General features: G+C 38.2%; 3 protein-coding genes and 1 long non-coding RNA gene across 4 annotated transcripts; 3 read left to right on the forward strand and 1 right to left on the reverse strand.

Moving 5' to 3' along the window:
• The first annotated feature begins 1,239 nt into the window (after window positions 1–1,239).
• On the forward strand, window positions 1,240–3,106 carry LOC141836413 (polyol transporter 5-like). The gene is made up of 2 exons (XM_074723901.1): window positions 1,240–1,424; window positions 1,531–3,106. Exons 1-2 carry the CDS (start codon window positions 1,289–1,291, stop codon window positions 2,955–2,957), a joined length of 1,563 nt encoding a protein of 520 aa, XP_074580002.1. The 5' UTR covers window positions 1,240–1,288; the 3' UTR covers window positions 2,958–3,106.
• A 1,126-nt stretch (window positions 3,107–4,232) lies between these two features.
• Window positions 4,233–6,056, reverse strand: LOC141835756 (uncharacterized). Its single transcript, XR_012602420.1, has 4 exons — window positions 5,852–6,056; window positions 5,512–5,574; window positions 4,598–4,649; window positions 4,233–4,362 (listed from the first exon to the last, which is right to left on the reverse strand). It is a non-coding gene; the product is annotated as an uncharacterized LOC141835756 (long non-coding RNA).
• Window positions 6,057–13,944: 7,888 nt separating this feature from the next.
• LOC141836204 (polyol transporter 5-like) lies at window positions 13,945–15,662 on the forward strand. The gene is made up of 2 exons (XM_074723640.1): window positions 13,945–14,129; window positions 14,236–15,662. Exons 1-2 carry the CDS (start codon window positions 13,994–13,996, stop codon window positions 15,660–15,662), a joined length of 1,563 nt encoding a protein of 520 aa, XP_074579741.1. The 5' UTR covers window positions 13,945–13,993.
• Window positions 15,663–23,700: 8,038 nt separating this feature from the next.
• Window positions 23,701–25,552, forward strand: LOC141835928 (polyol transporter 5-like). Its single transcript, XM_074723334.1, has 2 exons — window positions 23,701–23,917; window positions 24,024–25,552. The coding sequence occupies exons 1-2, from the start codon at window positions 23,782–23,784 to the stop codon at window positions 25,448–25,450; spliced, it is 1,563 nt and encodes a 520-aa protein (XP_074579435.1). The 5' UTR covers window positions 23,701–23,781; the 3' UTR covers window positions 25,451–25,552.
• Window positions 25,553–26,777: the final 1,225 nt, after the last annotated feature.

Raw genomic sequence — 26,777 nt, forward strand, 5'->3', positions numbered from 1 at the left:
TGAGGAAATATCACGATTTAGAACAAGTCTATTGGACTTCTTCTCTCGCCGAAGTTGTGCGACTCATTTCTTATCATCGTCGTACGTTTTTGTCATAAAAAACCATAGTTTGAGGCAGCTTAGACTTGGTTTCAGTATCTAGAGTATGATTTTGGAAGTTGTAATACACGTTTATTGGAAATGAAACTTCAGTTTACTTTTCGATTGTTGGTTCAATTTTTGAGCATTTAAAGTCAAAAATTTTAAATTTTGATTGATTAATTGAGTTATGTTATGTTCTTGAATAGGTGTTAAAGAAAATAACTCCGGGAATGGACAGATCTTTATTTTAACTAGAGCCAAGGGCTAAAATTGAAAATTTCAAATGTAAGTTTGTTTTATATTTTATCAGATCTCCCTGGTAGAGTTAATATATTTTGAACATCAACTTAATAACTTTATTTTTGACATGCAATGTAATAATTAATTTCCTCATATTGCGGGGATTAGCGAGCTTATTAAAAGGATTGTTCAATTGAAGATATATCTAATGTATCCTTTAGTATATTTATTTTTGAAATTAACATTGTTTTTAATGTTTGTAATTGCAATTATAGAGAGAATATTTTTAATAATAAAAATAATTAAAAATTTATTTTGTAAGGTTGAAAGATAATATTTATTTAATATCATATATTAAGCGAGAAATGTTTAATATCATTGATAATAAAATAATTATTTAATATTTTAAAAATATGAAATCCAAGAGAATATTATTGTAAAAATACATAAAATTACTATATATGATTTTTATTATATATTTTATATTATATTAATTTTTTTTAATTTATTAAATCCATCCTGATTGGAAATCCGGACTAACCCATTAGGTGTGTGGTCAAGGATGGAGAAAACTGCCCCCACGGGCGGGGTCAGCTGGTCAGGGCATGGGTGCTTGCAGCATGAGGTGGGCGGTTCGAGGGCTCATGGTTGCATTTGCGATAACATCAATCTGTGCCATGTTTCCAAATCCCTCAGCCACCATGCCCTGGTCAGTCCCGCATTCACCGTGATTTACCTCTCCACAGAGATGGCGGTTTCCAACCTTTTTGCAGCAAGGATGGAGAAAACAAGCAAATAAGAAATATATGTATGGAAAAATAAATAATATTGTTGCCCCTTTTTCTCAGAATTCACGGATCTTCTTGGTCTATTTAAACCCAGCTCACCGCTGCAGTAGTCCACCATGCTTCCTATGGACTAGGAAATTTAGGTCTCTCCTTTAATTCTCTTAATTTCTCTACTGAGAATGGGGGAAAAGAAAGAGGATGGTGAGCAGTTGGCGTCGGTGGAGAAGATGGCGCCGCCGCCGAAGCAAGGCCGCAATATGTACACCATGGGCTGCACCATGCTGGCCTCCTTGGCCTCCATCCTTTTGGGCTACGGTACGTACGTGCATGCGGTTGATCATGGATGGTTTCTGTTTCGTCGTCGGCTTTGATTCTTGGTGGTTGTTTGTGATCGAATGTTTCTGTTTGGGGATTGGATCAGATATCGGAGTGATGAGCGGAGCTCAAAAGTTCATACAGAATGAGCTCCACATCAGCGACACGCAGGTGGAGATTCTGCTCGGCATCCTTGATGTCTACGCTCTCGTCGGTTCCTTCGCCGCTGGATTCACCTCCGACAGGATCGGCCGCCGGTACACGATCGTCCTTGCGGCCGCCATCTTCTTCGCTGGCGCGCTGCTCATGGGCTTCGCCATGAATTATGCTTTTCTCATGTTCGGCCGCTTCTTCGCTGGCGTCGGAGTTGGATATGCGCTTATGATCTCCCCCACCTACACCGCCGAGGTCGCCCCTGCCTCCTGCCGCGGCTTCCTCACTTCCTTCCCGGAGGTCTTCATCAACGTTGGCATCCTCCTAGGGTACATCTCCAACTACGCCTTCTCCCATCTCCGGCAGTCCCTAGGGTGGCGATTCATGCTCGGCGTTGCTGCCATCCCGGCGGTTTTTCTCGGCTTCGGCGTGCTCGCCATGCCGGAGTCGCCGCGGTGGCTCGTCATGCGCGGCCGCCTCGGCGACGCCAAGGAAGTTCTCGAGAAGACCTGCGACTCGCCGGAGGAAGCACGGCTCCGTCTCGCCGAAATCAAGATGGCTGCGGGAATCCCGGAAGAATGCGACGACGACGTGGTGGCGGTCCCCAAGAAGAACAGAGACAACGAGGGAGCCTGGAGGGAGCTGCTGCTGCGGCCGAGGCCGTCGGTGCGCCGTGTGCTGATCGCCGCCCTGGGGATCCACTTCTTCCAGCAGACGTCGGGGATCGACTCGGTGGTGCTGTACACTCCCCGGGTTTTCAAGGCAGCCGGGATCAAGTCGGATGACGCGCAGCTGGGGACGACGGTGGCGGTGGGGTTCACCAAAACTCTCTTCATCCTGGTGGCCACCTTCTTCCTAGATCGCGTGGGGAGGAGGCCGCTGCTGCTGGGGAGCTACGCAGGGATGATCGTGTCGCTGGCGGCGCTGGGGATCGGGCTGACGGCCGTGGACAGGCACGGCGATGGAGGGCATCAGCTCCAGTGGGCGGCGGCGCTCAGCATCAGCTCCACACTGGCCTACGTGGCGTTTTTCTCCATCGGCGCGGGGCCCATCGCGTGGGTGTACAGCTCGGAGATCTTCCCGCTGCGCCTGCGCGCGATGGGGGCCGCCATGGGGGTTGCCATGAACCGGGTCACCAGCGGCGTCATCGCCATGACCTTCATCTCGCTCTACAAGGCCATCACGCTGGGGGGCAGCTTCTTCTTGTATGCTGGAATGGCCGCTGTGGGATGGGTGTTCTTCTTCACATTCTTGCCGGAGACGCGGGGCAAGACGTTGGAGGAGATGCAGGAGCTCTTTGGGGAGGAAAAGAAGACGGCGGCGCCGGAGAATGGGAAGGACGACACCACCGGAGTCGAAATGGTGAACGGCGGTAATTAATACTAGAAAACCACAAGGGCACAATTTATCAATGAACTATTACTCTCTGTAAACGGTATTCCAGCAAACAGGAATATTTTGGGATTTGTAACGTAACACAATTCCATGTTAACACAGAGATCTCAGGATTTGATAATAGCAAAGTTAAAAGCAACTAATAATCAATAATTAATTGCTAAAGATTTATCATATTTGAACTATCAGTTGTTTCTATCATTTTTTTAATATATTTATTATAATATTTTCTATATATTATTTAAACCATCTGAGGTTAGTCTGTAATAATTATCAAATAAAAAAAGAAAATATTTTTCTTCTCTTTTACTTTTCTATATTCTTACTTAGTATCTATTGAAAAGTGGTGGATAGGAGTTATAGTACAATAATTTATATTGTAAAAATAATTTATCTTATAAAAATGATTTATCTTTCATCTTCACATTGTATGACTATTTATACTACTTAATAAAAATTTTAGATCATACATGATACATTATTGATTAGATATATGTATTTATTCTATCTAAATACATGAATTCAAAGTTCATGTACATCAAGCATTTACTATGTTTCATGTAATCATGTTTAACTCAATTTCTATCACTCCCCCTTAAACTTTAATTTTTAACCTCAGTCTTTGAAAAATTATCAAATTTGAATGACTTTATAAAAATATCTACAACTTCATCCATAGTCTTCACATACTCAAGTACTTCAACTTTTTTTTGTGATGTATTCTCGAATAAAGTGATATCTTGTATCAATATGCTTGCTACATTCATAAAAGATTAAAATTTTTATCAAACTTTGAGTTCACTACTAGAAAATTAGGCTTTTGAGACACAACAAAATCTGTCTTAAATTATAAATTTGCTGTCTCAAAATGTTTTTGAGACGGTGATGAGACGGTAATGTAGCCGTCCCCAATACAAGCGTCTCAAAATAATATTGAGACACTTGCACTGTCTCAAATGCGATTTAAGACGGTGAATGAGACAGTTGTTAAATTGTCTCAAAAATATTTAAGACAGTTATTTTTTGTCTCAAATGTTATGTCTTATCCTGTGAAAATACTAGAGACGCCAAATTGAGATGGTAATGTGCTGTCTCAAATAAAAGTGAAGACAGTAAATTACTGTCCCTAATGTTTTTATTTGTTAGATACACCATTTGTGATAAAAATTAACAAATATTTACTATACAAATTAATCTAGATCAAAATTCTTGAATTGTCATTTCAAAATAAAAGGTTCCATGTCGACATTTATCCAATAATAGAAATGTGTACATATCCATCATTAATTTGATAAGAAAAAACTACTATTCCAAAGTTACACAAGAGAAAGCCTAAAAACAACTCTTCATGATCTAGAGATAACTTCTATGATCCTTCTTCATCAGAATCCTGAACATTAAGAAAAAAAACTCTTTTTAGAAATAGACAATTTAACAAAGCCTATTGAATTCTAGAGGTGTGCATAAAATTTATTGTTCAGAAATAGAAAATATATATTGTTCAAAAAAATTAATAAATAGAACTTTTTAATAACAAATTTCATCATCTAACACATATAATCATGTTTCTTGCAATTATATATATTAACAAAAAAAAATGCTTGTGAAAGCAACTATCAATGTACCTGTTGATTTTTTACCCAATCCTTGTTCATGTGAAATAGTATTATCTGCAACCTAAAAAAAAGGTGTACATATTACAAACTATCAAAATTCATCATAAAAGTAAATTATTTAAATAAAATCAAGATACCTTTTGATTACTAAATTCAGTAGATTCCATATGAAGACGGTTCAATGGGGATCTACGATTCTCTAACTTTGATTGAAGTTCATCTATTTGGGATGTCATTTGATTTAGAATAGGAGTCACTACTTTCATACACTCTACTACAGCTTTCTCCATAACCATTTTGATTAACTCATTTGAATGTTCATTGGATAACAAGGGTTGAGTACCATTTCATCCATCCCAACAAAATCATCTTCTAATCCAAAATCATGGCTATTGTTGGCACCAAAAACATCTTGAACCATCCTAACCATATTATCATCTATATCCATATCACTTGTACCTCCAAAAGATGAGGTTGTTTGTTGAGAATTGTAAGTTTCCCCATAGTAAACCCAAACTCTATATTTGTTATAAAAGCCTCTAACAATAATATGCATCTTAGCATCTGCCTTAGAGACAAAATAACGATTCTTGCAATCACAACATGGGCAATAAATTCTTCTATTTTCAGTCTTGTCTTTGTAAGCAAACTCTAAAAATTCATCAACTTTTCTCCTATATTCTTCTAAATTCCTATTCTTTGAATCAATCCAACTTTTTTCCATATCACCGGTCTTTATCGAGGAACAGTTTACTGATAACATTCATAAAAGAAAAACTAGTTTGTTAGATTTATACATTTATGAAAAATAAGTTGTATGCTTTTGACAATTGTATCATTATATAACCGAATAAAAGTTAGTTCTTACTACATGGATAACACTTACAAGTACAATTAAATTTTAACTAATGAATGAACAATACCTTTTCTAGAAGTTCTCTCCAATGCGCTAAAGCTCTAACTTCAGAACTGTCAGTATTCAGTGCCTACAAAAATAGAAGATGAGTATCAGCTTGCATAAAAATTAACTTCAGTTGATGAGTGTTTGTAATAAAAATTAACAAAATCACATCTAACATGCTGAAATCTGAGCTATATCTCATCATGAATCTCACCGTGCAGAATTCTATAATATGCAATCATACCGCAGAACAAAGTAATCTATAAGCAACATATGAAATCTCAATTTGCATATGAAATCTGAGCTATAATACACAGAACAAATTCTTAAGCAAAAATAGAATATGAAACTATGAAACTTACAATTGGCATATGAAATCTGAGCTATAATACAGAACAAAGTAAAGCAGTGCTGCCGGAATCAATGCCTAACGGTTGCTCATCTTAGGTGGGTGCTTCCAGGTTTGCTTCTCTTCGGCGGCGACGGGATTTGTTGAGGCGGCGACGGGATTTGTTGAGGCGGAGCCGGAAAGTAGCAGAGCGACCTTCCCACTCAGCGCCGACGAGATTTGTTGAGGCGGAGCCGGAAAGGAGCAGAGCGACCTCCCCACTCGGCGCCGACGAAATTTGTTGAGGCGGCGACGGAATGCTTGAGGAAGGGATGTTTGAGGACGGCGACGGAATGTGTTGAGGAGGTGACAGGATTTGTTGAGGCGGAGCACTCGACGCCAACAGGATTTGTTGAGGCGGCGACGGGATGCGACGGGATGTTTGAGGACGGCGACGTTAGGGTAGGGTAATATGTTAAAACATTTAATTATAATTAAAGAACGTTTGGGTGTTTGTTAAAACATTTAATTATAATTAAAGAGTTTTAGGGTAATATGTACGTCATATTTTAGGGAAAATTTTTATTTATTTATTAATTTATAAATCTAATAAAACGTTAGGGTAAAATAGATTGTTAAAACATTTAATTATAATTAAAGAGTGTTAGGGTAATATGTACGTCATGTTTTAGGGAAAATTTTTATTTATTTATTAATTTATAAATCTAATAAAAATATTTATGTAACTGATTTTAGATTTGTATTAATTTATAAATATTAATTTATAAATAACTAAAGAGATTTTTTAATCATTTATTAATTTATAAATATAATTAAAATGATTTTATAAATGTAAGTAACAACGATTTTAAATTTTTATTAATTTATAAATATTAATTTATATTTGTCTAAATATTTATATAGGTGTATGGTTTTGTTTCTTTTTTAGACACAATCAAAATAATTTGAGACAAATACTTTTTTACCGTCTTATTTGAATGTCTTATATAATTATATCTTTAACCGTCTTTATTAGGTGTCTTATTTAATTGAATTTGAGACAACATTTTAAATACTGTCTTAAATTTAATGTCTCAATGTAAAATTTTAAGACACCTATAATTACTGTCTTAATTACATAGTATATGAGACGAATTTTATCACTGTCTTAAAATTTTTGTCTCAAAAGCCTAGTTTTCTAGTAGTGGTTGATTTATTATCAATCATAATCTCTATAATATCTTTTTGTTCTAAATGAAGTTCCTTCGATAATCTTCTCAATTATATACCTTGACAAGTACAAAAAGTGTCACAATAGTTTTTTTTTTTTGAACTCTACAAAATTACAACAATGTCTCTCATAAAATAACTATCACAATAGCCCATCAACTTGTACTTGTTAGAGGATGAATAAAGAATGTTATAATCAATAATACCTTTAATGTAACGAAGTATATCCTCTTAGCTGTCAACATGTGAGACTCAATTGGATTTTCCATAAATTGACTTACAACTCCAACTGTAAATAAAATATCGAGTCTTGTACAAGTCAAGTATCTTAAGCTCCCAATAAGACTTTTGAATGCAATTGAATCAATCTTTTCTTCTTTTTTTTCGTTTTAGATAGTTGTGCTCCAAATTGCATAGATGTATTAACTAATTTGCAATTAAGTATTTTGAATTTTTTAAGAACCTCTTTTCCATATCTTTCTTAAAAAAATAAAAGTTTCATCGTCCATTTACTTTACTTGGATTCCGAATAAATAAGTCATGAGTCTCATGTCAGCCATCTCAAATTCATGACTCATGGCTATCTTGAATTTTTGAAATATTTTTTGATTCTTTACTGTAAAATCAGACACGATTTCTCCAAGTCTTTTTATTAATTGACAATAGTTGAGTTCGGTAAGTTTCAATATTGAAAAGAAAAGAATTTTAATATCATTGGCTCGATACCACTTTGTTGGAAGGTGGTGTGATGTCAAATAATTTTCCAAGAAGAGAAGAAGAGTTGTAGTATAATGATTTATATTGTAAAAATGGCTTATCTTTCAACTTTACATTACATAACTATTTATACTACTCAATAAAAACATCTATACCATACAATATTATTAATTAAATACATGTATAATACTATTTAGAGAAAATTTCATATATCATTTCAGTGTGTATGCATCAAATTAATATTTACTATGCAATTATGTAACAGATGGCTCAGAGTCATTGCACTACCTCCTTGTTTGTTTTTTCCAAGCAATGATCATCAACTTTTCCCTATTCCTCCATCATTTATTTATATTTAAATAAATTTTATATTATTTTATTATTGATAATTAATTTTTTATATGAATATGTATATTTGTCATGATTTCAAAGTGAAGCAAAGCTATCAATTGAAACACTAAAATATTTTAGCTTCCACTTGGGCTGGTGGGCTTCTTCAAGGCCCAAAATGACGTGGGCTGGCCCATGTGCCGGCCCAAATCCTAGGTACTGTTTTCATTCATTCCATCTGAAAAAGCAGTTTTTTAAACGAATACAATAATGCACAACCGATTGACTCTTTAAAGCTACTAAAAAACATTTTTTAAAAAAATAACATCAGTGCATGCAGTCGTCGGATGGCCCTGGCATCTTCCTTGTTTCTTCTGCCATCTTCTCGATGACTTCAGCTAGCTCTCAGGCATACATGAACGATCAGAAATGTAATTCTGTTGCACAACTTTCCAGTCATGCTTTGTCCGATTTACCCTGATAGTCAGTGGAAAATTTTTATGGGACCGGACTGATCACTTCCAGGGATTGAGTCCATAAGACTGACTGGGATTTATCATTTTTTTTTATCTTCACTTTCATGTCCTCGGGCATGATGTCGTAGTAGGACATCCAGGTTGTCACCTAAGTACCTGCGGTTCGATCCCAACTACAACGTATTTATAGAAATTTTCTTTCAAATGGGGAGCGCAATCAAAAGATGTTAGACATCTGAAATGGTCACTGCGTGCACTTCCCGATTTACTCTGATGACCAATAAAAAATTTTCATGAGGCCAAATCGATCACCCTCAAAGATAATCAATAAAATTAACTGAAATTTATCATTTTTATCTTCACTTTCATGCATTGTCCGTGTTGTTCACTTTCATGGTCCAGAGAGTCTGATACTCTAAGTTCACTGTTTTCACTGTTGCACAGTCTCTCTCTCTCTCTCTCTCTCTTTCTCTGTAGTTCTTAGTTGAGACAGTCCACCACTCCACTCATTAATCTTCCTGTCAGTTTTCCTTGTCGGAGTTGGGAAGATAAGTCAACGCTTAAGTGAGACTTTGCTATTGTTCTAATTATCTATTAGGTATATTTGGATTACGAACTTAATTAAACATACTCAGTAGCAGCCTATACCTTTAAAATTTCTCTGAGTATTTTATCATTACATCACCCTCGCTCGGGACATTTAAGTGAGACAATCTTGTTCATGTCCATGATCGAGAAAGAGGATTAATCAAATTTTCTATTTCAATGAGATTTTGACGTTGAATAATAGTCTAGCTCACTGTATTCTTGGCATATAGTGTGGTTTTATAAGGATGGTTTTCTTGTCTTTCTTCATGTTTTTTGTCAGAAAAAATATGAAGTCGTCAAATAATTGACCTAGTGAATAAGAAATGCATTCTTTACTCAAGAGGAGAGAAGAGAGATGTGGATATATAGATTTATTAGATAAAATGACGATCGGTTAACAACCGAAGAGAAAAGACATGGAAATCCGTACCGATTTATTTTTGGATTCATTAAAAAACATTTAGTGTATTTTTTTATTATTTATAATAATTTTTTATTTTTAGGAGTTGAGGATATTTTTGACTTCTGGATGTTAAGATTTTATTTACAGTTTATTTTTTCTGAAAAATCTTTATAAAAAATTATTAAAAAATCTAGATTCCAAGTAATTAAATAAGCCCAGCCGATTAATCTTACTTAATTATGTCCTGAAAATAATTTATTTCAAGCACCGAGAAACCACATCGATCGACGTGATCAGTTCAAAATATTCGCCGAAAACCACCTCGATCGACGTGATCAGTTCAAAATATTCGCCCAAAACCACATCGATCGACGTGATCAGTTCAAAATATTCGCACCAGTTTGACTGATAGCAGATGCGACCAAACAGTACCTTCAAATATTTACGCACGATATGAACCATTCGGTCAGTATAATAATTACGAACTGACAATTATTATCAGCAAAATATATATCTATACAAATAAATATAATAAATATATATATATATATATTTATTTATTTAATGTCAAGACATTATTTTAATTTAACGTCGCGTCTGTTCATCACAGTGCAAGACAACAACGAAAAAAACTCCATTAATTATGGCCATCCAGCTTAATTAAGCTGTAAGGCCAATGCTCATCCTGCAGAACAAGTCTACGTGTATAGTATTGGATTTAATCTTTTAAAATAGATTTAATTATAATTTATATATGCGAATTTAATTAAGATTTATCAAATTTTAAATTATTAAATATAGATTAAATAGGTAAAATATGTTAATTTGTTCTATTACTATTGGATATGAATTAAATATGTAAAATTTGTTAGTTTATTTTGTTATTATTGGATATGAATTAAATATGTAGAATAGGTAAATTCATTTTGTTATTATCTATGAACTGATAACGAATCAAATTTTTATATATAGGATTTGGTTCATGAGAGTTTAGAAATTTTTTAACATCCCGTCTTTGTTTTTCATTAATGAAGGTGTTACGGCACTATCATCCAAATTTCCTTGATAGACCACTCTCGCTTCCGCTTCATCTTCTCCCATAGGATAGAGTAATTGATGTTGTAGGACAAGGATAATGATACGCTGTAGACTAGAACCTACTACCCTAGAATATTATTATACTTATTCATCTGACACGGATCTGAAGTAAATATAATAACCATAAACTTTGTCTTTAATTTATTAATGAAATATATGATACAAAAGTTTCATTATTAATCATCTCATAATTAGTTTTAGGATTAACACTTACAATAACGGTCTGATTTCAGATGATGAGCGTAGATCATATACAGTATTTTAGCCTTGTTTTAACGCTCATCTACTTGTGATTCATTGCATATGCTACACTTTGTCACACCTTATTCTTTTATATTGCATATTTCTACTCTTTTGCTCGGAGATCTGCTTTTTGTATTTTTTGTATGACAGGATGCGATTTTGAGCCAAAATGATGCATTATTGATGGTGGAGCAAATAGTGGAGAAAAGAGGCTCACACTGGCCGTGCTCGCTGTCACGGGTGAGTCTCTTATGCAGCAAACACGAAGAAATGGAGGAGAAGAAGAAACAAGACAGAACACGGCCGTGCCTACCAGGCACGGCCGTGCCTCACATACCCACGGCCTAGACACGGCCGTGTCCTCCAACAGAGCGACGACAGCAAGGGCCGTGCCTATCAGGCACGGCCGTGCCCACTTCTTCAGCTAGATCCAGCTAGGGGCCGTGCCTCAAAGGCACGGCCGTGCTTCATTCCAGAGACGCGCCAGGTGTAGGCCGTGCTTCTCAGGCACGGGCGTGCCTTCCAACAGAGCCGCGACCTTCTGAAACCGTGCCTCATAGGCACGGGCGTGCCTAGCAACAGAGCAGCGGCTGTACATGGCCGTGCCTCCTAGGCACGGCCGTGTGACGGAACGTACACGGGCGTGTCTACCTACCATTCTGGACTGCTCTGCAGACTTAAAGTAAAACGGGCATATCTTTCAGCTCCGATTGAACCACGGGCCGTGCCACCCCTCAAAATGAAGCTAACTTCGAGATCTACAACTTTGCTTCAGGGTGTACAGAACGTTGACAGCTCTAGGCCGTGCTAAAAGGCACGGCCGTGCCTCCAAACAGCGGCCGCGCTGGGTATTCTGCCCAAACTGCAGACCAAACTTCGAACCAACATAACTTTCGGCTCAGATGGAGTTATGGGTCGGTCCACCACCCAAATTGAAGATAATTCAAAGCTCTACAACTTTGGTTCAGGGTCCAATTGAAGAAAACCGGGTTTACTTGGTGAAAAACCCCTCGAGGCGGAGCCTTGTGAACCAGGGACAATCTGGGCAGTTTTGGGTGAGTATAAAAGGTGGAAACAAACCCAATCTTGGGTTATCTTGGGTCATTCTCCAAAACCCTTGGTCTTGGCTTGGCGGCTGCGCCTCCCCCTCTCTAGGGGAGGCCCTAAACGCTCCATCCTTCGCCGATCCACCTCGCCATTCATCTCCACCGATCCATCCTACACCGGAGCAAGAAGATCTTCAAGAGGGGATGCCACGCTTCAAAGATAAGTCTTCCCTTTTCTTGTGGATGACTATTTTCATGTATTTCTCTTGTAATCTTCTTGTAATGGAGTAGATCCTTGAGTTTAGGATGTAGGATGAACATCTATGTAATGATGGTGATGTATGAACTTGTTTATGACATTTTCCCTATTCAATGAAATGTTTACCTTTGTTTCATGTGTATTGTGCCTTGAACGTGTTTGATGAAATGTTTGTGTGAGCAAATATGCATGATTATGAGGGGTAGATTACTTTGTAGGGAGATCCTAGGCCGTATACCGGGGCGCCTGAGTGACGACGGGCAGACCTTGAACCGGGCGAGTCCAAAGTGATTCCTACATAGTGGTAAACCCCCATAAGGGATATCTAATGGTTGATGGCCACTAGGACAAGGTCCTTAACAAGATACCCTGTGACAGAGGGTAGGAATCTAGTAGTATTTCCGGGGCGCCTGGGTGACAGCGGGCAGACCTTGAACCGGGCTATCTAGAATCACCTTTACTAGAGGGCCACAACATAGGACTTCAAGGTCAATTGCCAACAAAGCCTGACGAGGTAGAGTTGGTATTTTGGTTAGAATCCCTACAAGGTGGTAGACATTGAGAATAAGGGAATGAACATGAATTAGGGACTTCACCTAGCATGGATGTGAAACCGAAATCCTAAACTTATCCATCTCATCCATAAACCCCAAGCCAATCTCTCTTCTTCTGTCACATACAACACCAATTCTCAACTCAACCATTTCACTCTGAGTCTAGATAACTATATTAGTGACATCACTATAGCTAATACACAGTCCCTGTGGATCGATATCTTTTTATTACTTGACGACATTCCGTGCACTTGCGGAACGCTATCACTCATTTCTTATCATCATCATACATTTTTATCATCGAAAATCATAATTTGAGAAAGCTTAGACTCGGTTTCAATACCTAGAGTGTGATTTTGGAGGTTGTGGTCCACATTGAATGGAAATAAAACCCCAGTTCACTTTGCGATTGTTGATTCGATTTTTAAGCATTTAAAGTCAAAAATTTTAAATTTTGGTTGATTAATTGAGTTGTGTAGTGTCCTTCAATAGGTATTGAAGAAAATAATTTTGGAAGATCGACGGATTATTATTTCAACTAGAACCAAGGCTAAGGTAGAAATTTTCAAATGTAAATTCATTTTAAGTTTTATCCATCCGATTTCTTCCGGATGGAGTTAATGTATTTTGAATACCAACTTAATAAATTTATTTTTGACATGTAAAGTAATAATCAATTCTATTATAAGATTACGAGGATTAGCGAGCTTATTAAAAGAATTGTTAAGATATATTAACTGTATCCTCTACTATATTTACTTTTGAAGTTAGCATTGTTATACTCGCAATTGGAATTATAGAGACTATTTTCAATCATAAAAATAATTAAAAATCTCACTTCGTAATCAATTGAGAGATAATAAAATAATTATTTAATATTTTTGAAATATGAAATCTCAAAAAAGATTATTATGAAAATATATATAATTAATATATGACTTTTATTATATATTTTATATTATATTTATTTTTTAATTTATTAAATTCATCCTGATGGGAAATCCGGACTAACCCACTAGCTAGGTGTGCGCATATGGTCATGATGCAGAAAAGAAGCAATAAGAAATATGTATGGAAAAATAAATAATATTTTTTCCCTTTTTCTTAGAATTCACTGACCTTCTTGTTCTATTTAAACCCAGCTCACTGCTCCACTCCACTCCACAATGCTTCCTATTATCGACTAGGAAATCAAGGTCTCTCCTTTATTTCTCTTAATTTCTCTACTGAGTATGGGGGAAAAGAAAGAGGATGGTGAGCAGTTGTCGTCGGTGGAGAAGATGGCGGCGCCGCCGAAGCAAGGCCGCAACATGTACGCCATGGGCTGCACCATGCTGGCCTCCTTGGCCTCCATCCTGTTGGGCTACGGTACGTACGTGCATGCGGTTGATCATGGATGGTTTCTGTTTCGTCGTCGGCTTTGATTCTTGGTGGTTGTCTGTGATCGAATGTTTCTGTTTGGGGATTGAATCAGATATCGGAGTGATGAGCGGAGCTCAAAAGTTCATACAGAAAGAGCTCCACATCAGCGACACGCAGGTGGAGATTCTAATCGGCATCCTTAATCTCTACTCTCTCGTCGGTTCCTTCGCCGCCGGATTCACCGCCGACTGGATCGGCCGCCGGTACACGATCGTCCTCGCGGCCGCCATCTTCTTCGCTGGCGCGCTGCTCATGGGCTTCGCCATGAATTATGCTTTTCTCATGTTCGGCCTCTTCGTCGCCGGCATCGGCGTTGGATATGCGACTATAATCGGCCTCACCTACAACGCCGAGATCGCCCCTGCCTCCTGCCGCGGCTTCCTCACTTCCTTGCCGGATGTCTTCGTCAACGTCGGCATCCTCCTGGGATACATCTCCAACTACGCCTTCTCCCATCTCCGGCAGTCCCTCGGGTGGCGATTCATGCTCGGCGTCGGTGCCATCCCGTCGGTTTTTCTCGGCGTCGGAGTGCTCGCCATGCCAGAGTCGCCGCGGTGGCTCGTCATGCGCGGCCGCCTCGGCGACGCCAAGGAGGTTCTCGAGAAGACCTGCGACTCGCCGGAGGAAGCAGGGCTCCGTCTCGCCGACATCAAGCGGGCTGCTGGAATCCCGGAAGAATGCGACGAAGTCGTGGTGGCGGTCCCCAAGAAGAACAGAGACGACAGGGGAGCCTGGAGGGAGTTGCTGCAGTGGCCGAGGCCGTCGGTGCGCCGCGTGCTGATCACCGCCCTGGGGATCCAGTTCTTCCAGCAGGCGTCGGGGATCGACTCGGTGGTGCTGTACAGTCCCCGGGTGTTCGAGGCGGCGGGGATCAAGTCTGACAACGCGCAGCTGGGGATGACGGTGGCCATGGGGTTCATCAAGACTCTCTTTATCCTGGTGGCGACCTTCTTCGTAGACCGCGTGGGGAGGCGGCCGCTGATGCTGGGGAGTTTCGCAGGGATGATCGTGTCGCTGGCGGGGCTGGGGATCGGGCTGACGGCCATGGACAAGCTCGGCGATGGAGGGCAGCAACTCCAGTGGGCGGCGGCGCTCAGCATCAGCTCCACACTCGCGTACGTGTCGTTTTTCTCCATCGGCGCGGGGCCCCTCGCGTGGGTGTACAGCTCGGAGATCTTCCCGCTGCGCCTGCGGGCGCTGGGGGCCGCCATGGGGGTGGCCGTGAGCCGGGTCACCAGCAGCGTCGTCGTCATGACCTTCATCTCGCTCTACAAGGCCATCACGCTGGGGGGCAGCTTCTTCTTGTACGCCGGAATAGCCTCCGTGGCATGGGTGTTCTTCTTCACATTCTTGCCGGAGACGCGGGGCAGGACGCTGGAGGAGATGCAGGAGCTCTTTGGGGAGGAAAAGAAGACGGCGGCGCCGGAGAATGGGAAGGACGACACCACCGGAGTCGAAATGGTGAACGGCGGTAATTAATTACTCTCTGTAAACGGTATTCCAGCAAACAGGAACCTTTGGGATTTGAAACACGTCAATTCCACGTTAACACGGAGATCTCAGGATTTGATAATAACAACGTTAAAAGCAACTAATAATCAATAATTAATTGCTAAAGATTTATCATGTTTGAACTATCAGTTGTTTCTATAAGAAATGAGATCACATATCATATTTTTTATTATATATTTATTATAATATTTTCTATATACTATTTACATCATCTGAGGTTAATTAGTTTGTAATAATTATCAATAAAAAAAAAGAAATTATTTTTCTTCTCTTTTACTTTTCTATATTCTTACTTAGTATCTATTGAGAGGTAGTGGATAGGAGTTATAGTCTGATTTATATTGTAAAAATGATTTATCTATTTATACTACTTAATAGAAATTATAGATCATACATTATTGATTAGATTCATGTATTTATTCTATTTAAATACATGAATTCAAGGTTCATATATAAATTTTGCTATACTTCATGTATTCATATTTAACTCAACTTTTACCACTTCCCCTTAAATTTGAATCTTTTTTACTATAAATATGAATCTCAATCTTTGAAAATTATCAAATCTGAATGGTTTTATAAAAATATCTACAACTTGATCCGTAGTCTTCACATACTCAAATTCAACTTTTTTTTGTGATGTATTATTGAATAAAATGATATATTGTATCAATATACTTGCTATACATTTATGAAACATCAAATTTTTTATCAAAACTTTGAGTTGATTATTATCAATCGTAATCTTTATAACATCTTCTTATTTCCTTCAATAATCTTCTCAATCATATAGTATGGACAAGTACAAGAAGTAGTTACAACATACTCAATTTCACAATTAGGAAGTGACACAATAGCTTTTTTTTTTAACTCCACAAAATTACATTATTTCTCAAAAGTTATATATAAATTAGTTGTGTTTTTTCTATCATCAATGTATTCCGTAAAATAACTATCACAATAGTCCATCAACTTATAGTTATTAGAGGATGAATAAAGTATGTCATAACCAATAGTACCTTTAATGTAACGAAGTATCCTCTTAGCTGCCAACATGTGAGACTCAATTGAATTCTCCATAAATCGACTTATATATAATTCCAACTATAAATAAAATATCGGGTCTTGTACAAGTCAAGTATCTTAACCTCCCAATATGACTTATGAATCCAATTGGATCAATCTTTTCTTCTTTTTCTTCACTTTAGATGTGTTCCAAATTGTATAACTGGTTTGTAATTAAGCATTTTGAATTTCTTAAAAACTTGTTTCCTATAACTTTCTTTAAAAATAAAAGTTTCATCCTCTATTTATTTTATTTGGATTCTGAAGAAATAAGTCATGAGTCTTATGTCAGTCATCTCAAATTCATTACTCATGACTATCTTGAATTTTTGAAATATTTTTTGATTCTTTACTGTAAAAATCAGACACTATTTTTCCAAGTCTCTTTAGTTGATTGACAATAGCAAAAACTCTTATAAAATTATCGGAGATATATTCACTCTCCTTTATAAAGAGGGATTCAAACTCAGCCCCTTAGAGTTTGAAATTGTACCTTCTTCACTTTGTCCACTCCCATAATAAAGTTGTGATGCATCTCTCATGCCTTTTTTAATGTTGTCTCATTAGTTATTTTCTCGAACATGTTTTCATCCAAATTTTGATGGATGATAGTAAGAATACATTAATCTCTCTTTCTTTCTTTCTCTAATTAAAATATTATTTTGGTTTTGATGTAGAGTTGTCACATCTGAAAACTCTTCAAAATCATTTTCAACAGTATCTCACACTCCTTGAGACCTGAGTATAACAGCTCCATTCTAAGTGATGAATTCTCATAGTTGAGTTCGGTAAGTTTGGATATTGAAAAGAAAAGAATTTTAATATCATTGACTCTGATACCACTTTGTTGAAAGGTGGTGAGATGTCAAATAATTTTCCAAGAAGAGAAGAAGAGTTGTAGTATAATGATTTGTATTGTAAAAATGACTTATCTTTCAACTTTACATTACATAACTATTTATACTACTCAATAGAAATCTCTATACCATACAATATTCTCTACTTCACATAAATATAGATATTTATGTGAAGTAGAGAATATCATATGAGAAATTGAAAATCAACATTAACAACTAAGTTTTTATCTCATGAGCGCGGCCCGCGTGCTGCGGATGCACCTTTTCGTAAAATTTTCCGCAGCGCGCGTCCCGCGCGCTGCGGATGTATTATAACTTTCAATAGCTTAGAGTTATGCAACACGCGATGTGCGCTGCAGATAGCTTAATTGCGCGCTGTAGAAAGTTAAATTTGTTGTAATGTCACTCAGTGTGATTAATTTTTTTGATCCTCCTATATTATTAGACTCAACCCCTATCACATCATTTATTTATATCTAAATAAATTTTATTTTTTTATTATTAATAATTAATTCTTTTTTTTTTCTTTATTAATATATATATTTGTGATGATCTTACATCGTTTAACTGTTCATTCTTTAGGAAGCAAAGTTTCAATTGGAACACTAAAATACTTTAGCTTCCACTTGGGCTGGTGGGCTTCTTCAAGGCCCAAAATGAAGTAGGCTGGCCCATGTACTAAGTCCTAACTACTGTTTTCATTCATGCCATCAGAAAAAAACAGTTATATAATCGAATACAATAACGTACAACCGATTGAATCTTTTAAGCTACTAAAAAACATTTTAAAAAAATAACATCAATGCAGTCGTCTGATGGCCCAGGCATCTTCCTTGTTCCTTCTGCCATCTTCTCGATGACTTCAGCCAGCTCTCAGCCATACATGAACCATCAGAAATGTAATTCTGTTGCACAACTTTCCAGTCACATGCTTTGTCTTCACTTTCATACATTGTCTCCATTGTTCACTTTCATGGTCCAGAGAGTCTGATACTCTAAGTTCACTATTTTCATCGTCTCTCTCTCTCTCTCTCTCTCTCTCTCTCTAGTTCTTAGGTGAGACAGTCCACCACTCAAATCTTCATACCAGTTTAGGGTTTTCTACCGACTGACATCACTCCGGAGAAATTTCTTTTCCGTGAGCAGTCAGAGTTTCTCAGTTTCCATCGTCGTGGTCGGGAAGACAAGTCAACGTTTAAGTGAGACTTTGCCTACAACTTATGCACACTCATACGTCTACCTTTAAAAGATTTAGACTATGATTTTCTTATTATTTATATGAGTGTTTTATCATTGTATTAGATTAAATTATTTCTGTTTCAATGAGATTTAGACGTAGAAATTTCTTTATGTTTTTTCTTCTTCGGACAAAATATGAAGCCAAATAATTGAGCTAGTGAATAAGAAACAATGCATTCTTTACATGGGCGGAGCCAATGTAGGCCTAGTGTAGGCGGTTGCCCACATTGGGATTTAGATCAAATAAAAAAAATATTAATTAGTTTCAAATTGAGTGGTTGATAGTAATTCTTTGCCTACACAACTAGTGGACCCAAATAAAAAAATGATTTTGTATTCAAAAGCTAGGGGTGGCATAGGAGAGTGGGTGTATGCCATCAAGAGAGGTCATGATGGAAAAGTATTTGAGTATACATTTGATTTTAAATATAAACTTTGGAGGTCACTTGCATCTGCTCTTGCTGATTATTTTGAAGCTCTTGGTTTTAGTTGTGTTGTTCTTGGTGGTTGTTGCCTCTACCTATTCGGTGGTAAAGAACCATCATAGGGATCAATGGGGCATGTAATCTTCTACAATGCAAGGACAAACAAAGGACACAGAGCTCCAAACATGCTTCTAAAATAATATTTCTAGTTCTCTTGATTAAAAATTGAGACATTTAATTTATTAGAGTCAATACTTTCATTTGATTTCGTATTCAATCTACACTTAATGAAATATGTCTTAAAAATTTTAAGTAAAATATCAACGACATTACAAAAGAAAGATTAGGATATTATGAATGTAATGGATTTGATACAGTACGCAAACACCAACTCCAAAGTATGAGAAATCTTGGTTGAAATTCATTTTTAGAAAAGGTTCATTAATGTTTTTTAGCAATATTATATTGATGTTCTTAAAATGGATGATATATTCACGTTTTATTGTATATGTAAAGAAGGATATATTTCTAATGGTTAATAATAAAGCTATTGTATAAAAGTTTCAAAATTTAAAGATTCAAAAAGAACAATTATAAAATAATTATTTTATAATACTTTATAATTATAAAATTATATATATATATATATATATATATATATATAATTTTATTAATTATATTATATTGGTGCCTACATTGAATCAAGATCCTAGCTCCGCCGACTTTATTAGAAGATGAGAGAAAAGATCGAGACGTGAGGGGATATAGACATTTATTAGCTAAAATGACATTTAGGTCGAGCCATGTTAGATTCCGATCGAGCGAGGAAAAGTCTAATTTGACTTGGATTGATTGGGACATCAAACAACTTGAACCCTATTTAAAGGAGTAAAAGAGGAACATAGCAAAATTTGACTAAGATTTGATAATAATCGATATCATGTGAAGATACAAGAGTATCCACAATGAGAGCTCCTTTTCATGACGTGAAGACTTGAATTCCCATTGTGATGTGTCAAATAGAACGAGCGACTTATAAATAAATTGTTGGGAGTTTTTTTTTTACAGTGTAGAGATGAATAAGATTTTTTACTTTTGATGTGGCATTATAGGAGTCATAAAAAACTCTTATGTGACTTCTGACCTCTACTATAGGGAGCATGAATATATACATGAAAATATAATTAAAATTGTTGGATAAGAGTATTAATGGAATAAAATTGAAAACAACATGGACTTTTCAAAATATAATTGCCATTTATTTATTTATTTATTTACAAAAAATGTCATGACAATGACCTTTTTTGTTTTTTTGTTTTTTGGTCCTGCCCACATTATTGACAATGAAGTGTAATAAAAGAAATTGGAATTTGGCCTCTCCTTTTGTGCTTTGATTAGTCCAAAAATGTGAGGCTCCAAGGCTTTTGGATTGTACCTGTGGGCCCTCTCCGATCACCAATCATGTCGTCGGAAAAGGACCCCCACTCCCTTGGGTGCCCTCGCAGCGTACCCATCACCCAAAGACTTTTAAGGCCTGTTTACTTGGACGGAATGGAAAAGTAGAGATTAAATTATAGATAAGGCATGTGCTTAACTAGTTAAATTGAGAACTAGGTCCTTGTTAAAAAATCTTTAAATTATTAATTATTGTTGTTAATGACTATAACTAATGTTGTTGGACTTATGTAATTATTGCCTCTATGTTGTTGGACTTAGATATTAATTGGCCACTAATAACATTAATAACATTTAATGATGAAAAAAATAATTTCTTAATAAAATATTATATTAATAAAAATTAATCAATGTTGAAGTTTACCTATATACAAGCAAAGGCATGCATAGTCCAGAAATTATAATTAAAAAGGAAAATTAATAAAATTAATAATAAATATTAAAATTATAGTAATTAATGAGAACTATTAGAGGATCAGAGAATAAGCTAAAAAAATGATAAATCTAAGCTAAAAGTATTATGAGTGGTGGAATTAACGATATAATTTATAGAAATTTTGTAAAAAATTATAAGATTTTTTGGGAATTAATTTAATAATTTTAGAATACCCTTAACCTAGCCATTTTTATTTGAAATAGGAGGTATACTTGCTGATATTAGCCCATTCTTTATCCAGTTGTTGCAGGGTTGATGTAGGAGAAATTGAATTTTAACGGATCATAATTTTTTGATTCAGATATCAGAATGAGACATAGTCGATTGTTAATCGAAACTCTTTTAGAAATCTCTATTCAACATAGGATGAAACCCATACTGATTCATTTTTGGGCCTATTAAAAATCATTTACTGCATTTTCAGATGCTCTGAACATATTTTTTTAATTATTTATAATAATTTTTTATTTTTAAGGATGGAGGGTATTTTTGACTTTTGGATATTAGGATTTTCTTTAGAGTTTATTTATTTTAAATGACTTTTAATTATTAAAATATTTTTTTATAAAAATTTAGAGGTGACGATGCTTTCTTTGTACTTGTTTTTTAAAATTCTTTTTAATATTTTATTTTCAAAATAATTATTATTCTATTCCACATCGCTATCCGAACTTAAATATAAAATACCCCAAACCCCAACTAAAATCTTTATTAAAAAATTATAAAAAAAATCTAGATTCCAAGTAATTAAATAAGCCTAGCCGATTAATCTTATTACTTAATTATATCCTGAAAATAATTTATTTCAGGCATCAAGAAAACCACATCGATCGACGTGATCAGTTCAAAAATATTCGCCCCAATTTGACTGATAACAGATGCGACCAAACAGTACGTTTAAATATACGCACGATATGAACCATTCGGTGACACATCTATGCAGTAATTGAATACACGTTCAGTATAATAATTACGAACTCACAATTATTGCCAGCAAAATAAATAAATAAATAAAATTTATTTATTTATTTATCGTCAAGACATTATTTTAATTTAACGTCCGCGTCTGTTCATCACAGTAGAAGACAACAAACAAAAAAAAACCTCCATTAATAATGGCCATCCAGCTTAATTAAGCTGTGAATTAAAGGCAATGCTCATCCAGCAGAACAAGTCTCATACGTGTATAATAATATTAAATTTAATCTTTTAAAATGGACTTAATTATAATTTATATATACTGATAGAAAAAAATTAATTTAAATGATCTAATTAAAATTTATCAAATTTTAAATTATTAAATATAGATTAAATATGTAAAATTCATTAGTTAATTCTGTTATTATTGGATATAAATTAATATGTAAAATTTGTTAACTTATTTTGTTATTATCAAATATAGATTAAATATATAGAATAGATCGTCACCCTAATTCGACCACCCACCTTATTTTCGTTTTATTTTTTTCCATAAAGATTGAATAGTTGACGTTGCAAGCAAGGACAATATCTCTCGAATTAAATTCTTTATCATTATTTATAAATTTTTTAAAATCATGTTTCATTGAAACTAATTTTTATTTTATTTATATTTTTAATTATTTAAGTTCTTATACCGTCTATATAACTTATACTATTTAAGATTTATAAATTTTATCAATCGGTATGTTCTACTTCATCATATTTCATAATTTATAATTGGATGAATGATTCATTTATATTTTAATTTTTTAATCTTCTATCTTGACGATGAATTCACCGAGAGACGTGCATAGAACTTAAATCACTTAAATTTTAACGACGAGTTTGAGTTTTCCTTCCTAAATCCTTGTTTTATCCGCAACTCCTTTTTGACAAACGCCTTACATTTATGCATAACATATTGTTGTTCTATGCACCATTTCCACACTCAACCTTTGTTTTTTTTTTCCTTTAATTTTCTTATGTGACACTGCACGTTCTCCAGTCCACAAGTCAAAGCGAGTAGCCGTCAGCCACTTGCGTACCTCAAAGTCGCGCCTCTCTGCGGCCTACAACACAACAGTACTCGATGGCGACGCGAAGCGAAGGAGACAACACTCTCCCAGTCCACCGTGGGGGTCCAAGTCCACGCACGTGGTCAACGTTTACACAACCCTACGTTAAAATAAAAAAGATGATCAATTATTTATCTTTAATCGAGATTTTACTCACCTCTAACTCTTAGTCGGCATTTATAATCAAATGATGGGCGTACACAGCTGTTGTTTGGGGTTGGCTGCAGCACACGGTGAAGCCACGCCCTCAATTATTCGAGACAGCCTTCGAGGGACGACAGAGTAGCAGGTAGTGCAGTAGTGCTAATTAATGTCTAAATGATCAGCAGTAAGAAGACAAGCTTAATCTTTAACAAGGATAATACGTGTGGTCATGGTTGCGGAAAACAAGCAAATAAGAAAATATGTAAGGAAAAATAAATAATATTTTTTTGCCTTTTTTCTTAGAATTCACAGGCCTTCTTGGTCTATTTAAACTTAGCTAGCTCATCGCTCCACTGCACCATGAGAACTGTTATCGACTAGATAGGAAATTAAGGTCTCTCCTTTATTTCTCTTAATTTCTCTACTGAGATGGGGGAAAAGAAAGAGGATGGTGAGCAGTTGTCGTCGGTGGAGAAGATGGCGCCGCCGCCGAAGCAAGGCCGCAACATGTACGCCATGGGCTGCACCATGCTCGCCTCCTTGGCCTCCATCCTGTTGGGCTACGGTACGTACGTGCATGCGGTTGATCATGGATGGTTTCTGTTTTGTCGTCGGCTTTGATTCTTGGTGATTGTTTGTGATCGGATGTTTCTGTTTGGGGATTGAATCAGATATCGGAGTGATGAGCGGAGCTCAAAAGGGCATACAGAATGAGCTCCACATCAGCGACACGCAGGTGGAGATTCTCCTCGGCATCCTTAATCTCTACTCTCTCGTCGGTTCCTTCGCCGCCGGATTCACCTCCGACCGGATCGGCCGCCGGTACACGATCGTCCTCGCGGCCGTCATCTTCTTCGCTGGCGCGCTGCTCATGGGCTTCGCCATGAATTATGCTTTTCTCATGTTCGGCCGCTTCGTCGCCGGCATCGGCGTTGGATATGCGCTTATGATCGCCCCCACCTACACCGCCGAGGTTGCCCCTGCCTCTTGCCGCGGGTTCCTCACTTCCTTCCCGGAGGTCTTCATCAACTCCGGCATCCTCCTAGGGTACATCTCCAACTTTGCCTTCAACCATCTCCGGCAGTCCCTCGCGTGGCGATTCATGCTCGGCGTCGGTGCCATCCCGGCGGTTTTTCTCGGATTCGGCGTGCTCGCCATGCCGGAGTCACCGCGGTGGCTCGTCATGCGCGGCCGCCTCGGCGAAGCCAAGGAGGTTCTCGAGAAGACCTGCGACTCGCCGGAGGAAGCGCGGCTCCGTCTCGCCGACATCAAGCGGGTTGCCGGAATCCCGGAAGATTGCGACGACGACGTGGTGGCGGTCCCCAAGAAGAACAGAGACAACAGTGGAGCCTGGAGGGAGCTGCTGCTGTGGCCGAGGCCGTCGGTGCGCCGCGTGCTGATCGCCGCCCTGGGGATCCACTTCTTCCAGCAGGCGTCGGGGATCGACTCGGTGGTGCTGTACAGTCCCCGGGTGTTCGAGGCGGCGGGGATCAAGTCTGACAACGCGCAGCTGGGGACGACGGTGGCGGTGGGGTTCACCAAGACTCTCTTCATCCTGGTGGCAACCTTCTTCCTAGACCGCGTGGGGAGGCGGCCGCTGCTGCTGGGGAGCTTCGCAGGGATGATCGTATCGCTGTCGGCGCTGGGGATCGGGCTGACGGCGGTGCACAGACACGGTGATGGAGGGCAGCAGCTCCAGTGGGCGGTGGCGCTCAGCATCAGCTCCACGCTGGCCTACGTGGCGTTTTTCTCCATCGGCGCGGGGCCCGTCACGTGGGTGTACAGCTCGGAGATCTTCCCGCTGCGCCTGCGGGCGCTGGGAGCCGCCATCGGGGTGGCCGTGAACCGCGTCACCAGCGGCGTCATCACCATGACCTTCATCTCGCTCTACAAGGCCATCACGCTGGGGGGCAGCTTCTTCTTGTACGCCGGAATCGCCTTGGTGGCATGGGTGTTCTTCTTCACCTTCCTGCCGGAGACGCGGGGCAGAACACTTGAAGATATGCAGGAGCTCTTTGGGGAGGAAAAGAAGACGGAGGCGCCGGAGAAGAGGAAGGAGGACACCACCGGAGTCCAAATGGTGAACGGCGCTAATTAGTACTACAAAACACAATGTATCAATCAACTATTATATCACTCGCTGTAAACAGTAATCCAGCAACCAGAAACCTTTGGGATTTGAAACACTGTTCCATGTTAACGCCGAGATCTTAGGATTCGAAAACAACAGTAATTAAAAGCAAGTTAGCAACTCTTGTATGTAGGGCAGATGACGTACGCGCCTTGTGCCGCACACGCTATAGAAAGCAACTCCCTTTTGTCCCCTCCGCTTTTGGCCGTATATGCAAGAAAAAGCATGGGAGGAGATCGGATTTGACGCCAATATCTTCCTTTTGACGGTATGTGCAGGGCTAAGAGGTTAGAGAGATGTAATGTCTAACGGTTTGATACACCCTCTATGCGGTGGCACAGAAAGGAGGGGTGTCAGAGGGAATCAAACTTGTGTTATTTGCAGATAAGTCCTTCGAGCGGCGGCGCCCAAGGATAGTGTGTCAGAGGCTAGGGACTAGTCTGAGTGAGGTGGAGTGGCTGAGACGGTATGTGGAGGTGAGGTTGGTTGAGATGAGAGCAGCCGAGACAAGGCTAGCCGAGATGAAGTCAACCGGGACGAGAGGGTGGCCGAGACGGATCTGGCCAAGACAAGAGTTACCTAAGACGGAAGGTGGCCGAGACGGATCTGATCGAGACGCGAGGTGACCGAGACGGATCCGACCGAGATAAGAGTCAACTGAGACGGAAGGTGGCCGAAACAGATCTAACAGAGAGACAAGAGTCCACTGAGACGGATTTGGCTAAGACAGATCAAGGTCATATCGTCTCGCGTTGACACTTTAGTCTGAAGGTCCGCAAGAGACCCACGTCATCCATCTTGACCATCCGCATAAGTCCCCATTCGATATGAAGATTCCGCTCGATCCAGTGGTTCAAGCCTCTCTTCAGAGTCAGCGTCTTCAAAAATGAATGGCGGACAGCCATCACTTTCTTTGACAGGTTAACCATGCACACAATTACCTGAATAATAGTCTGTGAATCGAACGGAACCATGCACATGGCTAGTGGTGGCCTCGCCTCTACGATCGCCACAATGGATTCAGGCCGAGAGAATTAAGATGTTGATCGGGTAGACTATAACTGCCATAAAATCGACGCAAGGTTGCCAAAAAAAGACGTGTAATTTATTCGACAATATAATTCTAGAGTGGAGAGGAGATATATATATACGACGAACATGCATTATTGGCAAACGAAATCAGGAATGATCATGCAATTGCGGCGGGCCCCATGGCTTGATCTTATATATATGTGGTTCCTTCGTGAACATCTACAAGATTAAATCATATCCACAGCCCATGCTGTATCCAGTT

Source organism: Curcuma longa, chromosome 10, assembly GCF_044706935.1.
Source record: "Curcuma longa cultivar G26 ecotype Majalengka, Jawa Barat chromosome 10, ITB_CL_G26_1.1, whole genome shotgun sequence".
Taxonomy (NCBI): Eukaryota; Viridiplantae; Streptophyta; class Magnoliopsida; order Zingiberales; family Zingiberaceae; genus Curcuma; species Curcuma longa.

Excerpts from the sequence above, each read along its gene's own strand:
- LOC141836413 (XM_074723901.1), top strand. The coding sequence starts at position 1,289 with ATGGGGGAAAAGAAAGAGGATGGTGAGCAGTTGGCGTCGGTGGAGAAG. Across the intron at positions 1,425-1,530 it reads CTCCATCCTTTTGGGCTACG|ATATCGGAGTGATGAGCGGA; the intron begins GTACGTACGTGC and ends GGATTGGATCAG.
- LOC141836204 (XM_074723640.1), top strand. The coding sequence starts at position 13,994 with ATGGGGGAAAAGAAAGAGGATGGTGAGCAGTTGTCGTCGGTGGAGAAG. Across the intron at positions 14,130-14,235 it reads CTCCATCCTGTTGGGCTACG|ATATCGGAGTGATGAGCGGA; the intron begins GTACGTACGTGC and ends GGATTGAATCAG.
- LOC141835928 (XM_074723334.1), top strand. The coding sequence starts at position 23,782 with ATGGGGGAAAAGAAAGAGGATGGTGAGCAGTTGTCGTCGGTGGAGAAG. Across the intron at positions 23,918-24,023 it reads CTCCATCCTGTTGGGCTACG|ATATCGGAGTGATGAGCGGA; the intron begins GTACGTACGTGC and ends GGATTGAATCAG.